We start from the raw sequence: 14,565 nt of genomic DNA, 5'->3' as shown, positions 1-14,565 counted from the left end.
CTCATGGACTAGTACTAAGCAAGCCAAGAGATAGGTGATTTAATAAATCTGTCTAAGGCCATGATCACACATTCAGAATTTTACCTGAGTATTTGTAAGCCAAACCCAGCAGTGGGTGATAAACACAGAAGTGGTGACGTGTTTCTATTATACTTTTCCTCTGATTGTTCCACTCTGAATGTGTGTAAAATACTGAATGTGTGAACATGGCCTAATTTTAAGACTGTTCAGATTTAACAGCACAAACTATCTGATAAATCTGGTGCACTTACATTTACTCAGTGCAAGGACTACATTATTGATAAATATGCCCCTCTGGGTTTTTAAGGCGGAGGCTGCGCTTGACTCCTAATAATGGTGACAATTAATCGGAATGCAATGACAATGTAAACAAAGGTGAGCTACAGTTTTGGGGAAGGCACTTTCCTACACCAGCATGACAATGCCAACGTCCAGCCTTGTAAAAATATTAGAAAAAAAAAATGGTCTGCCAATTTGGATTGCAGCCTGAAATTTGTATATATCATATGTACAATCGTGTTTATTAATCTATGCTTGGTTACACAGCGCCATCATGATCTGCAGCGTTTCACAAACATTATTATTGTGTTCCATGTTGGAAATGTTTTACACCTTCCTTACACAAACTGTGAGTTTAGGGTAACCCCAGGCTGCGTTCTTTGAGGAAGTGATTCTGTCATGAGCACAGTGTTCTTGTTCTTACAAGAAAAGAAATAAGGATAGATTCAAAACACAAACGTGTAGCAACACTGCCCCATACATAAGAGGTAAGCAGGTAGGTGTCAGGACAGACGGCTGTGTAGTCCCACAACGGTAAATTGCTTTCTGTGATGTGCAAGAAATCAGTAAGGATTTAGCAGCTTTCCTTCAATGTGTTTGCATTCGTAGTATTTTTCTATATCACTGCTGCTACATGTCATGTTCCACAATGAGAAAGCAGAGATCGATCATCAGCGAACGGTAAATTATCCAGTTTATTTTGGCCATACGTCATATTTACTTGTTTATCTAGAATTGATGACTGCCAAATGCTGAACTCATCCAGCAGAATACTCCAAACCACATATCTGGATTCAGGTCACGTGTTTGGACTAGTTCATTGGAAACCAAAGATCACTCCATTTTTAGGCTTCATGTAATATACCCTTGGTGACTAAAGGGTTGTCTGTGTAGTGTAACATTATGCCACGCCATTCCCGGGAGAGCCAGTGCCGACACCGGAGAAGTGTTAGTATTGATTCCCGGGAGAGCCAGTGCCGACACTGGAGAAGTGTTAGTGTTGATTGAGAAGCGTTTGCCCAAGTAGTGGACAACCCCTTTAAGTTTAGCAGGCAAACTTTACCATTATTGTACACAATGAATGCAAGTGAATTACCGAGCATATGAGCAACGCCTCATACCTGAATGAGTTAATTCCAGGGCGATCTTTCTGAGACACTGCCGCCTTTGAGGTGCTGTTCAGAGATGCGGACGGGCCTGGAACGGATCGCCGTGGAGTGCTTGGTTCCGGGTTCGGAACATTTCTGGGCAAGCCCTCAGAATAACGTCCTCGGGAAGGGCTGGAGGTGCCGGGGACTGTGAGGTTAGCGCCACGTTGGGGGGAAAATGTTATCGGGCGCGAAGCTGGAGCGCGATGGGCTGAGGATAGGTAATAAGAGTTAATAGAAATACATTACATTAAATAAATTCACAACTAATAGCAGGATATCCCCATTTCTTACATATATCAAGCCTAGTTACCTGCCATTATTTATAGCGCATGGGGTCAACATTTGGACGGCTTTTATATCTGTCTACGTTATCCTAGCAGCAGCCAATACATCGAGTAACCAGTAGGTGCAGGGGTTGCAATCCCAACTGGGCCCTGAAGACTAAAGAGGTCCAAACGGTCCAGTCGCCCCATAGGAAAAGATTATTAAAGACTTGTGATAGTTGGGGGGCTTTTGGAGATTTCGCAGTGTGGCCCACAAGCGATAAGGTACACCACACATCACAAAGGTGAACAACTGGAATACGATCGGCTCCCATCACCTCAGTGCTGTTCATAGAAGTCTATGAGAAACTGAACATTACAAATCACAGCAGACAGCTGCCTACAAAGAGAATGAATACTACACAAACTATGAAAAGAACGGTAGGAACACCCATCCTGGGAACTACACATATAATTTATTTAGTAATTGCAATATCCTTAAAGGGACACTGTCACCTGAATTTGGAGGGAACAATCTTTAGCCATAGGGGCGGGGTTCTCGGGTGTTTGATTCACCCTTTCCTTACCCGCTGGTTGCAATATGGGATTGAAGTTCATTCTCTGTCCTCCATAGTACACGCCTGCGTAAGGCAAGATTGCCTTGTGCAGGCATGTACTATGGAGGACAGAGAATGAACTTCAATCCAATATTGCAGCCAGCATGCAGCCAGCATGCAGCCAGCGGGTAAGGAAAGGGTGAATCAAACACCCGAAAACCCCGCCCCTATGGCTAAAGATTGTTCCCTCCAAATTCAGGTGACAGTTTCCCTTTAACTGAGGTGAATCAATTGATTTAAAAAAAAAAAAAAAAAAAATTTAGAGCGACCCTTTGAATGACATTTGCATAGAGCAGTATATACTTACAAGCAAACTGGCATCTGCAGGGATCATGCTTGTCCAGGTAATGCTCCAGCGTATCCCATCCCCCGCCAACACGAACCATAACATGACTCCGAAGAACCTGCGAGACGTGAAGTGGTTTATTTCGTGCTGCTCCCACATATAAAACAGCAATTGTGGAGCGCTGCTTGGTAGGACTCAATGATGCGCTGTCGCTCCGTTATTAACTTATATTTTATATAAATTAACACCTTGGTGCTACCAGTCGAGGTTGGGTCCCTATCACGCCGACACCGTCCAATCAGTGCGGACTAGGCCATTGCTCATGGACACACCTCTTTGGCAACACCTAGCTGTCACATTGTTTCATAAATATTCCAAAGGAATAACAGAAGAACAGCACAATGTTGAGATATGCGAAAAAAAAATGCCCTGGAATTGTTCTTAGGAAATGCAAGTTTTTACTGAAACAAGTCAGGATGGTCCTCTATAAAGGGAACCCATCACTAGGTTTTTCACTACCCCATCTGAGAGCGGCATGATGCATGGCCAGAGAACTGGATTCCAGCGATGTGTCACTTACTAGGCTGTTTGATGCAGTTTTCTCTGCTGCAGAGTTGCTAGACTCTTGAATGCTGAGCTCTGTATTACCCCGCCCACACCTCTGACAGCTTTCTATGTAAGCAGTGCATAGGCAGAAAGCTGCCAGTAGTGGGATTATAAAGAAATCTTGAATGTTTTATCAATAGGAGCGTTATCAAAACTGCAGCAAGCAGCCCAGTAAGTGACATCGCTGGAATAAGGGTCTGGCTCTACATGATGCTGCTGTTTGATTAGGTGGCAAAAACATCGTGATCGATTCCCTTTAAACAGAAAAGAACAGGTTCCTTCTAAACAGGATGACTGACCAATAACTAAAACTAGTTGGCAGGAGTACCACATGGCCCAGCAACATATCCAGTGAGTACAGGAGACAATTCTCTAGGTCCAACAGCACTTTCAGGGCTTTTTTGGCAGCAGCTGTGGTCATTGACTTAACCCCTTCCCAACTGTAAAGGTTTTTTTTTTTTGGGGGGGGGTTGATTTTAGTGTCCATTTTGCTGTTTAATAATATAGTTGCGTGATTCTAAAGGTCAGTATGATACCAAACTTGTATGTTTTTTTTTTTTTTTTTTAAGTGAGATCAAATGTACTATTACTTCTTTGTGTCGGGATGGAGTCACTATTTAGGCTTTTGCCATAATATCTGGGTCTGTCTGGTGACCACTGCAAGGATCTCACTGGCTACTGGTGGTTCTGGTCACAAGTAGTAAAATGTACAGTGTATACGTAGTTTAAAGGAGAGGGGATTCCAGAGTCAATATCGTCAATAAAATAAAATAAATAAAAAACCCACACTTTATAAAGTGTGATTCTAATGCAGGCCTAGATGCTGGAATCTCCTTTCCTTGCATCGGATCTCCCAATGGGTGAGCTGACTTTTTTCCCTCCTTTATTACATGTATACATATAGTCCCCAAGACCTGTCACTTTTACAAAAGAGGTGACAACCTGATTTCAGCTTTGGTCAAAGTGTGGAAACATTTTTGAGAGGTTTTCTTGGGGTGAGCCTGGGAATACCCACTGTATACTAGTAAGGGATGAAAGGAAAAAAGGAGCAGGGCTATAACATTACAATAACAAGACCGGAAACACAAAGCCGGCATCTCATGCACACCAGGGGTCCCGTGTGTGCACAATGGTGTGGGAACCCTCGGACAAGCATTCATGGTTATTCATACTAGGGAGAAAGACGAGCGCTGCCAGACACTTCTACTAGGACTGGCCGTGGAATAACACCAAAATAACTGGATCCCAGAGTCATACGGTGTTGAAGACAGCAGAGGTGAAGAACCACCATTCATTTTATCAGGGACCCCAACAATATATAGAAAATTACTTTTCAATTTCGACTTGTGATTAAAAACTATAAAGTGTGTTCTAGCCATACTAGAAATATCATGCAGAGAAAATAACGATCAGGTTCTGTAAAACACAGGTTACTAATGGAAGAGAGTATGGGGTGACTTGTTCCTAAATAATTCAGGCTCCCGCTCATGTTGCACATTTACTCAGTGGCCGGTCTCATTGGCAGTACTCGCTGAAGGGAGACTGAATATATTATCCATTCACTACACAAGGCTGCCCAGACTCCTTTGTTAAGAGTGTAACAAATAAGTGGCTGCAGAAACAGAGACTATATTATGCAACATAAGAACAAGGAAAATTAACTTTGTGGAAAAAGATTTTCTATTTATATTTTGTGGAATTGCAGTGGATTTTACATAGCAATTAAACAGTTAAAATCTGCCACACATCTATCCAACTTATAAGAAAAGAAAATTGGATGCAAAACACCTTACGCTTTCATTGTACACATTTTTAAGTATTTGGGTAATACACATCATATTTTATCAATTAAAAGGGACTGTTCAGCAGGGTTTTTTTTTCTATGTAATCTGAGAGCAGGACGATTTAGGGGCTTACTAGGACTCATTTACTAGGCTGTGTGTTGCTGTAGCAATACAATCAGTGTTTTATCAGCAGGAGATCATCACTACAGAACTAGGTGTCTCATGCCTCCTAGTCAACTGCTCTGTGTAACATCGCCCCCACAAATGATTGTCAGTATAATGTCTATGGTCAGTGTACACAGGAAGCTGCCAATCAGAGATGTGGGCAGGGTTATAAAAGGCTCAGCATTCTGAGTACTGTTAGAATGGCAGCAAATAAAACTGATGGTATCCAAATGACAGTAAGCAGACCAGTACACATTGCTGGAATCAGTATGTCTACCCCTATCATGATGCTCTCGGATTACAAAGCAAATACCTGGTGACTGATTCCTTTAAAATGATAAAAATATCAGATCTCATGAATTCCAAATTAAAACGTGGAAGAGGTGGTTTCTGTGAAACCACCTCTGTCCATGTGTCCCATTAAGCTCATGTGTAAGGTGCTCTTAGGACTCACTTTCACAAGCCAGAATGGGAAGATAAAGTAAGGATGAGCCAAGAAAAGGTAAATTGTGCCAATTACTTAAAACTCAATCATTAAGGACTCATAGCATATGAAGAAAAAAAAAAAAAAAGCGTCCGATTTTCATCCAGAAAACTTGGGCGATCCTAGCCCATATTTTATCCATGTGGCATCCAAAATACAGAAGAAAATAGTGAATGCTGAGATTTTATTTGCATGTACAGCTCTATTGAATAACATTGGTCAGTGTGACGTCCGATTATTATGTGGATGGCACGTGTCCATATAATATGCTCATCTGAACGAGCCCTAAATAAAAAATATAAAGAATATGACCTAATTTAGCAATGTTTTAGTCTACGCCAACTTATAGAACACATTCTGTGCTTACCCGTACAAATATGAGCGTATTACTGTCTCCGACCTGGTATTTGCCTTCGGACACCTTTATCATTGGAAACTGTGAAGGACACTGACAGCAGCCAAGTATCTCCCGGACCTGGAGGACAAACCAGAAGATTCACCTTCAGAATGAGCCTTGTAAGAGGCAGCCACATTTACACAGCAGATTACATGTAATCCCAATGTGGCCTGAGATCGCACAGGCCGCACATTCACATCACTACCTATGTGAGGCGCTGTATACATAGTACACATTCCTCCTCAGGATGTGATTTCATCCCCATCAGATCTGTATACTCTACAATTTCCCCTCAGTTACGCCCATGATATTGGGATAAGCAGCATTACCTCAGGGGGGGCAACGTGGCACACAATGGGCTTTTCAGTATACAGGAGTATGAACTGACCAGAAGTGACTCACTTCTGAGCAATAGAAATCACTTAATGATTTTTTTTTTCCAGGGTCAAAACTAAGAAAAGCCATTAAGCTTTCCTCAGGAAGTCTCCATCACCTTGGAGATATACAAACAAGTGAAAGGTACGGTGAGGAAAGACTTGGCCTGACATCACTTCCTTAGGCGGTGGGAGAAGTCTGCAGTCTATCATTAGAGTCACTGATTCGCAGCACAATGGTAGACCGGCTCTTCATACGAGGAGCTGACAAATCTAAAGGATCCCGGGCCGAGGAGACGTGCACGCAGTATTTATAGACATTACTAAGCACGGACTGACCCGACTGGATGAAGACATAGCAATCTGAAGACAGTCTGCGTGGCAGATGCGGAGACAGTTTAGGTTTCTTTAAGGGACGTATTGCAGCAGCCAGATCTACTGCATTGTCTATATGTACACTCTTTTCTTATAGGATCTATTCCTGAGCCTGCACGCCCCAGAAGCTCCTTATTTGCTAACATCTTAAAAAGGACCTGTCGCTAGGTCAAAAGTGTTTGTTTTTTCCCCAATTCTTGCTACTCCCCTTTGCATTTTTTCTTTTATAAACCCACCATACATTTCCAGAGATGGGGTCCTTTTCACAGAACATCCTGAAGACATGTCCCCTTGTAAAGCCCATTAGCACTGAATGAAGAGACGCATATCTCAAACTTTATGGAGGATGTAAAACAAAGCAAAAAACAGAATATTCAGGAACAGCGGGTATAAAATAAGGGCAAAAACTGGAGACTTGACCTGGTGACAGGTCCTTTTTAACGAGCGCACTGAATATATTGACTAAGTCTTGTAGGTGCCTCCATTAGTTGTGTTACCAATGGCAAACGTGGCCTTTACACAAGTCTGGCTGTGCTACAACTACTCCCATCATCAGGTACTTAGTAATGTGGACAATCTTCTGAATAAACACACACAGGGTGCAAAGTTCCACATTATGGCCGTATAAAAAGATGTTTGCAGGAGACAAAAGCTCCATAGCAATTTAACCACTAATTGTTGGTAAGATAAAGAAGATCTATATAGACATACGTCATGCGTTGTATATCCAGTCTTCTTGATCAACGTCTAGCCAATCATTTGGCAAATAATATGTAAATCATAGGATAAAAACAATGAGCATCTACCCTGCACTAAGCATATAGTAATAGTACATGTAATAACATGGGGTACTTAGCTGAGCGGCAGTTCTCTGCAATGTTCACCAAACATTGTATGGAGCGGTTCCGACTCCGCTCACAGAAAACATCTGCCAAAGCTGATAACTGCTGATCAGCCGGGGTCCCGGGTGCTGGACCCTAATGATCTATTACTGATGACTTGTCCTAAGAATATGCCATCATTTTCTAAAGTAATGGACGACACCTTTAATAGTGCTGAAACGGAATACCAGTGTTTTTTTTATGGTGTACGTCCTGCCACCGCCATGGAGAAAGCTTGCAGTACATGGTCCAATGTAAATCAATATGAGGGTTCAAGTAAATGCTTTTCCCCATGGACCGAGAGGCTGTGTAAGGACTAGATGTATATGATATACATGAGAAATTTATTATATATATATATATATATATATATATATATATATATTTTTTAACAGCTTGGCACGTTCTCTAAACCGTCATCTCCTTACAGGTTGACTACATGGCTTATGGGATTTGCCTGCCCTGACAGAGATAAACGCTGGAGGATAACAAAGACTGTTCCAAAAGTTATCCCAGCCATAAATCCCACCCCTGGCCGGAAACAAGATCCTTTTATTTTCCCGTACATGTAATGATTTTTTTCTCAGCACTAATGAGTATTCTTTTATTTCTTTGTGACTTTTTTCTCAAAGAAGGCTCACCCTGTTCTAGATCAGATCCTGCAGTTATCACTAAATCAATGGGAGCTTTGGAAAGAAAATGGACAGAGAAAAGACAGCAATGGTGTACACTGATTACACAGATGTATAAATGGTCTCATTATCTAGCTCCTTCACACATGAGCTCACCAATTCATCCAAGTTCTTCAGATCACATAAAGTACGAGGGGGCCTGGCAGGCATTTGAGGCCGTGGGTATCCTTTCTGATCTGCGTTTGGTCGGCCCCTGCTAAGTTCTTCTTCAATCTCTTCTTCCATCTGAATCAGCGTTGGTGCTGGCATGCCAAAACGCGCACCTCTCCGGGCCACCTCAAGCAAGCACAAGACAAAACTCTTCTCCCCCTTCCTCAACACCAGGTCATTGGTCTCAAACATCAGCACCTCTGGTATGCCAAGCTCCTTGCGGCACCAGCCGATGAAGTTTGATACATTGTCCCTGGCAAGGAATGAGCTGGGAAGGGCACCCTTCACTTGGAACGTCACCTCTTTTTGTGGTAGCCTCATGGTAGCCGCAGCATCTGGATACTGAGTTTTGAAGTCTCTAGCCAGTCGGTTCAGATTGTTAGCATGCTGACATAACGTGTAGCCGGTCTCCAGAGCCTCAAGAAACGTGCCGGCTTCCATGTCCAAATCATAAAGCATATTGAGCCAATCTGTAAGGTCCTCCTTCATGGCCTCCAGGTACTCCTCGCTGGAGCGGAACGGTCGGATGCTCTTGGAAGCAGATGACTGGATTTGGCTTTGGTCTGCCATTGCTTCTCATTCCACTCTTCAGTGATGTGACCTAGGCAGAGAACAGTCAGCGATTACTTGTTATCAGAGCCATCACCTCTTCCTTTAGGAGTCAAACATTAAAGGCAGAAAGATCTTGTTATAGAGCTGGGAGGGGAATTGTAGCCTATAAAATTGAGAACTGATATATATCTATCCACAATGATCTATGAGTATCTGTTACATCATTGCAAAACCCAGGGTTCTGTACAACAGTGACAGCCACATGAAGAGCAGAGGCACCTTCTCTTCTTTAGGCTGAGGTCACACGCGTGTATACGGACCGCAATGCCCAGACTGACCCCAGATCTCCTGACTATAGCCAAAAGCCTTAGACACATACTAGGCTGCAAGTTATGTTGGGACACCCATCTTCAGATTGGAATTGACCTCAGTCTTAAAGTTGAAATCATCCATAAAATGCAACAGGTCTCAGATGTGAAAGCCCTCATCTTGGACCACCACTGATTTCCAGATTCTGTACTGGAAATCTGGCATAAGATTGTCATTCAACTAGAAGTCCACATTTACTTCATGGGTTGAGATGGCCATGAGGGACCCAGTAGGTTCTTACCGTGGCAATTACTCCAGTTAGTCTCAGTACAGAAAGCATTTGAGGCTTCCACCAAGTACATACCCACTACATATACCTCCGACCCCAGGCTCAGACCTAGACGGCTCCATGTACAGGAGGCAGTGTACCTTTTCTTGTGATGGTCTTTTGTGTGGTCCGGAGAGCTTTTCTATATGATATTCCATTGTGTACAAGCCCAAAGGCGAAATGGCATTCCTCCACCCTCCGTCAGTTGAATGGGGGCCTAGAGGTTAAAGGGCACCCCTCCGCCCAGTGAAAGAGGACCTAAAGGCTAAAGAGTGCCCCTCCGCCCAGTGAATGGGGGCCTAGAGGCTAAAGGGCACCCCTCCGCCCAGTGAAAGAGGACCTAAAGGCTAAAGAGTGCCCCTCCGCCCAGTGAATGGGGCCTCTGGCGCTCCCCTCCGCCAGGTGAATGGGGGTCTATGGACGCGACTGACATCTATATGGCAGGAGTTTTCATTGCCGTATATAGTAACTGTAGTGCATTCCCATATGTACAAAGGACCCTGCAGTTTATTGTTAGGGGTATGACCCTTGTTGTATCAGGTAAAGCTGAATTTTTTTTCTGATGCTCTAATGGCCAGGTACACCCCGGCGTGCCCCAATCCAGGTGGGCACGGTATGGTGGGACCACTCTGGGGCTTCCTGGTGCCACAGGTTATATATAATGAGACACCGTCCACATAGCAAGCCTGCAGTGACCGCATGGAGGACCCCACCTGCTGCCTCCCCCGCACACGGAGGGCCGCTTACCTAATGTCTGCCGCTCCCCCTGCGGCTCTTCACCCCTCAGAGCCCGTGCACACAGGGGGGCCGCCGCTCATTGTCGCACGCACAGAATGTCGCGCTCATCTCGCCCTGGAAATGTCCCCGCCAGCGCCACTTCATCCCGGCGGAGCCTCCTCCCCTGTGTGATCCGGGCTCCCTGCGCTGGGTCCGGGCAGGACAGCCCACAGAGGGCGGTGGAGCAGACACAGCCTCGCCCTTCCACAAGGTTAATCGGCGGCTGTAATCCTCTGCCGGTAGCTGCCAGCAGCAGCATCATCCCTGGTCCTGTCCTGTCCTGTCATGGCGCACGTAATGGAGGACCCCCTGCTCCCTCCTTAGCTCCAGGGGGGCTTCATTACAACTTCCTGGCAGCCCGGGGCGTCCATTCATGAGCGGAGCGAGAGGCGGAGAACCGCATGGAGAAGGGGGATTCCGCTACTTCTGCCGCAGGGCACCGAACCGGTCATTTCCCGGCATTTACTCATCGTTGGAGTCATCCCTGTCCGGCCAGGGAAGGGTTAACATGAATGTTTAACACTATCATTGCCAGAGGTAACGGCGACGACCCGCAGGAGCAGCGGCTGCAGCATCCTGCGCCTTTAAGGCTGAGCTGCCGCCGGGCGGAGGAGGGCGCGGCCCCGGCTCCTCCACACTCCAGACGCCTTGGCCTCAATCCCAAGTTTAAATATTTTAACGTCTTGGCCAATGCGGAAAAAATACGTAATGGCCGAGCTGTTAACTCTTTCAGTGCCGCCCTGCAAAAATATAAATGTAGATTTCCCAGTTTTACCTGCTGGACAAACACTTTCCATAGAAACCTGCTGCCGAATGCAGTGACTTTGGATATGGCTGAGGTTCCTATAGATGGGTCCGGTTCACCACCTCTGGGCACTTATTTATAATTTTTGCAGTTTAGTTCAGTACAGATATTGCAGAGTTTTGCTTCTACAGACTGTTTCTCTGCTGCACCTCTAGCTTTAATATGGTCCTAAACCAGCCGAGAGGGGCTCAAAGTCACAAACTAGCCCACGGGCCCATCAGAAAGAGCTCGCGGACGGATCCTCGGTAACTCATTCTGCAGCCAGGTATACACAATGCAAAAATGGGGCCATAGGACATAAAGGGTGCAATAATTTCAATAAAAAAAATTGCTTTTATATAGAAAAAATAGGCATCTTATTCTGTAGATTAGAGAATCGAGAAAAACAGGGTCTCATCGGTCAGGAAAACGATATGATGCCCACATTTCTAACGCTGTACCCACTGCCACCCATTGTAGATTTGGGGGGTACTTGCTGTATAGCTATGTTTATTATCTGTCAGTAGGACCGACCCCCCCTAAGCCGTCTATATGGGCATGTAGGTCATAGGAAGATGAATCAAATGATACCTTGATAGCTGCGAACCGATGTCTTATTCCAGAGAAATCCACATTTTTCTTATATGTAAATGAGTTGTTAAGATCTATGGGCGGAACATAGATCTCCCTGAGAATCTGCCTCCAGAGCTTATTTTAAACGATGGGGGAGTTTCCAGTGTGAGACATGTAGATCAGACTGTCAGTCATTACATGTCTCACACTGGTAACACCCCAGCTGTTCTGTTTTCTCCCCGTTTCTTTTGTCTGATCCTAATCCCTATTCTTTCTTCAAGATTTCTTAAACAGCTTCTGTGAGAAGTAAAAGCAAAATGAAGTCTCGGCACAGATCTAGTGTTTCCTGCCCACAGATAAGTGTAATTTTAGTGTCTGGGGTCGATCCTCAGAGGTAAAGCAATTCTTCTGTAGGTTTCTAGCCCAGCGGCCTGAGCCAGCGCAGGAAGGAGCCGCCTTCTCTCACAAATCAGTGTGACAACGCATTCAAGTCTAGTCTGATTCCTTCTTACTGCTGTACTGAACTTTATAAAGGAGAAGTGGTTCCTGGAGATTTCTCCTCCTCTCGTGTTATTCTGTTTGGACTGCTGGAGACGGCTCGAGAAATTGGTCAAATGGAAAACAAATATGGAGAGACCAGTGAGTTGGGTAGGACCAGGTGAGGGGAAGCCAAGGAGAACCTGGTCCGATGACTAGTCTTCTGGGTTCCGACTAGGGCCTGATTAATCAAAGCTTTTACGGCAGAATTCTGGAGTAAAATGTTTTGGAAAATTTTGGAGCAATGCGAGACTTTGCTAAAATTTGGTGACTCTTGGCATCATCACACCATTGTCACCCAGCTCCAACAAAGTGGGCAGAACTGGGACAGGAGTGTGGCGACATCCGCTTGTTAAATTCACCAGATGTAGCTTTCCTGACACCACAAATCTTATTCCAGTTCCCAAATGGCATAAGATTCGGAGTGAGGCACACGCCTTTATAGACGCGCCTCTTCATCAATATGGAGCGTTTGACGCCAGCACGCCCCCTCATTAAGACCAGTGTGAAACCGCGTTAGCCTTGAAGGACCATGCCCAGATTCACGCTGGCCAGTTTGGGCACTATATTACCTGGATGGTTCCCTTTAAAGGGACTTTGTCAGCACAGAATGATTGTTGAAACCAAGTACAGGCGCTCGCTCGGTGCATCATGGCGGGGCCAATCATTTATGTGCATTTTTACACCTATGTTTTCCATCTTTCTCGGACCATTTCTGGCTCTATGAAATCAAAGCTGTCAATCAAAGAAGAGGGGGAGAGGGGGATGGAGATAGAGGGAAACCAAGCAGGTAGGAAGGAGAACATAAGTGTTTGGCCACTATTATCATCCTAGTATCATCATCCTAAGGTCAATTGTACAGTAGCCGTTAAGTTGTTTTTCCTTCTGAATATTCCTCAGTTCTTAAAGATGCAATGAATTGCTAAACAGATTCCTTTTTAACATGCAATTGTCATTTCAGGAGAACTTGCAGCAGAATATGTCTGCCTCTAGAGCAGGTGTCAAACTGCATTCCTCGAGGGCCGCCAACAGGTCATGTTTTCAGGATTTCCTTAGCATTCGGGCTGTCCCACACGTCCAGATAATTCCGGTACCGGAATAAATCGGTACCGGAGTTATCCGTGTCCGTGTGCCTGGGAACTCACGTAGGCCATACGTGCGGCACACGTGTGCCGCCCGTATGGCGAGTGGGTACCACACGGAGCGTGTGGTACCCACGCGTGTGGTACCCTGCATCGTGCTGAAGCCGCGATTCATATGTTCCCTGCAGCAGCGTTTGCTGCAGAGAAAATATGAATAATAGTGTTTAAAATAAAGATCTATGTGTCCGCCGCCCCCCCACCCCCTGTGCGCCCCGCCCACTTTTTTTTCTGTTTGTTTTTTTTGGTAACCAGGGTAAACATCGGGTTACTAAGCGCGGCCCTGCGCTTAGTAACCCGATGTTTACCCTGGTTACCCGGGTGCTGCAGGGGGACTTCGGCATCGTTGAAGACAGTTTCAACGATGCCGAAGTCGTTCCCCTGATCGTTGGTCGCTGGAGAGAGCCGTCTGTGTGACAGCTCCCCAGCGACCACACAGCGACTTACCAACGATCACGGCCAGGTCGTATCGCTGGTCGTGATCGTTGGTAAATCGCTATGTGTGACGGGGCCTTAAGCCTAACAAGCAGCTGACTGTTTCTAGAAGAGCAAACATTTACTGCGTACTCCCTTGTTAGCAAAGAGATGCAACGTCAAAAGTGAAGATAATTACGGTATCTCTAAGGAAGACGGGACGTCTCTAGCCCATATCAGAGACCACACAATGCCACATTACTACACCATATCGATAATAATTTGATATCACCAACATCCACAGATACATCTGTGATTGGGGAACATACAGTATTCGCTTCTGTGGGTTCAAGTGCCAGAATTTTTGTCACAAATGTGGTACCAATCCAAATTCTGGATATATTTTAGTTGTGTTTGGTGTGTCTAAAATGGTAAAAGTATGCTCAGAAATATGGCAGTTCTATTATTCCACTAGGAGGTTCCTCTGGAAAACTATGACCTACAGTAGAATCATGTCTTTGCTCATCTTCCCATGCATACAGTTAGCTCTCCAGTCTAACCGTAAGTGCTCTCTTCATTTATTCCCTTTATCTTACATGGTTTTGTTTTTATGTATCTTTTTGCTTT

General features: G+C 44.9%; 1 protein-coding gene across 1 annotated transcript in view; it reads right to left on the bottom strand.

Moving 5' to 3' along the window:
- Nucleotides 1–10,929, bottom strand: part of GAS2L1 (growth arrest specific 2 like 1) — a 31,899-nt gene extending 20,970 nt beyond the window's left edge. Inside the window, exons 1-5 of the mRNA XM_077296787.1 lie at nucleotides 10,462–10,929; nucleotides 8,472–9,126; nucleotides 6,024–6,131; nucleotides 2,639–2,735; nucleotides 1,422–1,659 (exon numbers count right to left, since the gene is read on the bottom strand). Of these exons, the coding sequence (XP_077152902.1) occupies nucleotides 1,422–1,659; nucleotides 2,639–2,735; nucleotides 6,024–6,131; nucleotides 8,472–9,095 (1,067 nt within the window). The 5' untranslated portion in view covers nucleotides 9,096–9,126; nucleotides 10,462–10,929. The remainder of the gene's footprint in view (nucleotides 1–1,421; nucleotides 1,660–2,638; nucleotides 2,736–6,023; nucleotides 6,132–8,471; nucleotides 9,127–10,461) is intronic.
- Nucleotides 10,930–14,565: the final 3,636 nt, after the last annotated feature.

Source organism: Ranitomeya variabilis, chromosome 1 (assembly GCF_051348905.1).
Source record: "Ranitomeya variabilis isolate aRanVar5 chromosome 1, aRanVar5.hap1, whole genome shotgun sequence".
In the NCBI taxonomy this organism is placed as follows: domain Eukaryota; kingdom Metazoa; phylum Chordata; class Amphibia; order Anura; family Dendrobatidae; genus Ranitomeya; species Ranitomeya variabilis.
Note: the sequence above shows the minus strand (reverse complement) of the source record. Positions and strands in the feature narration are given on the sequence as shown.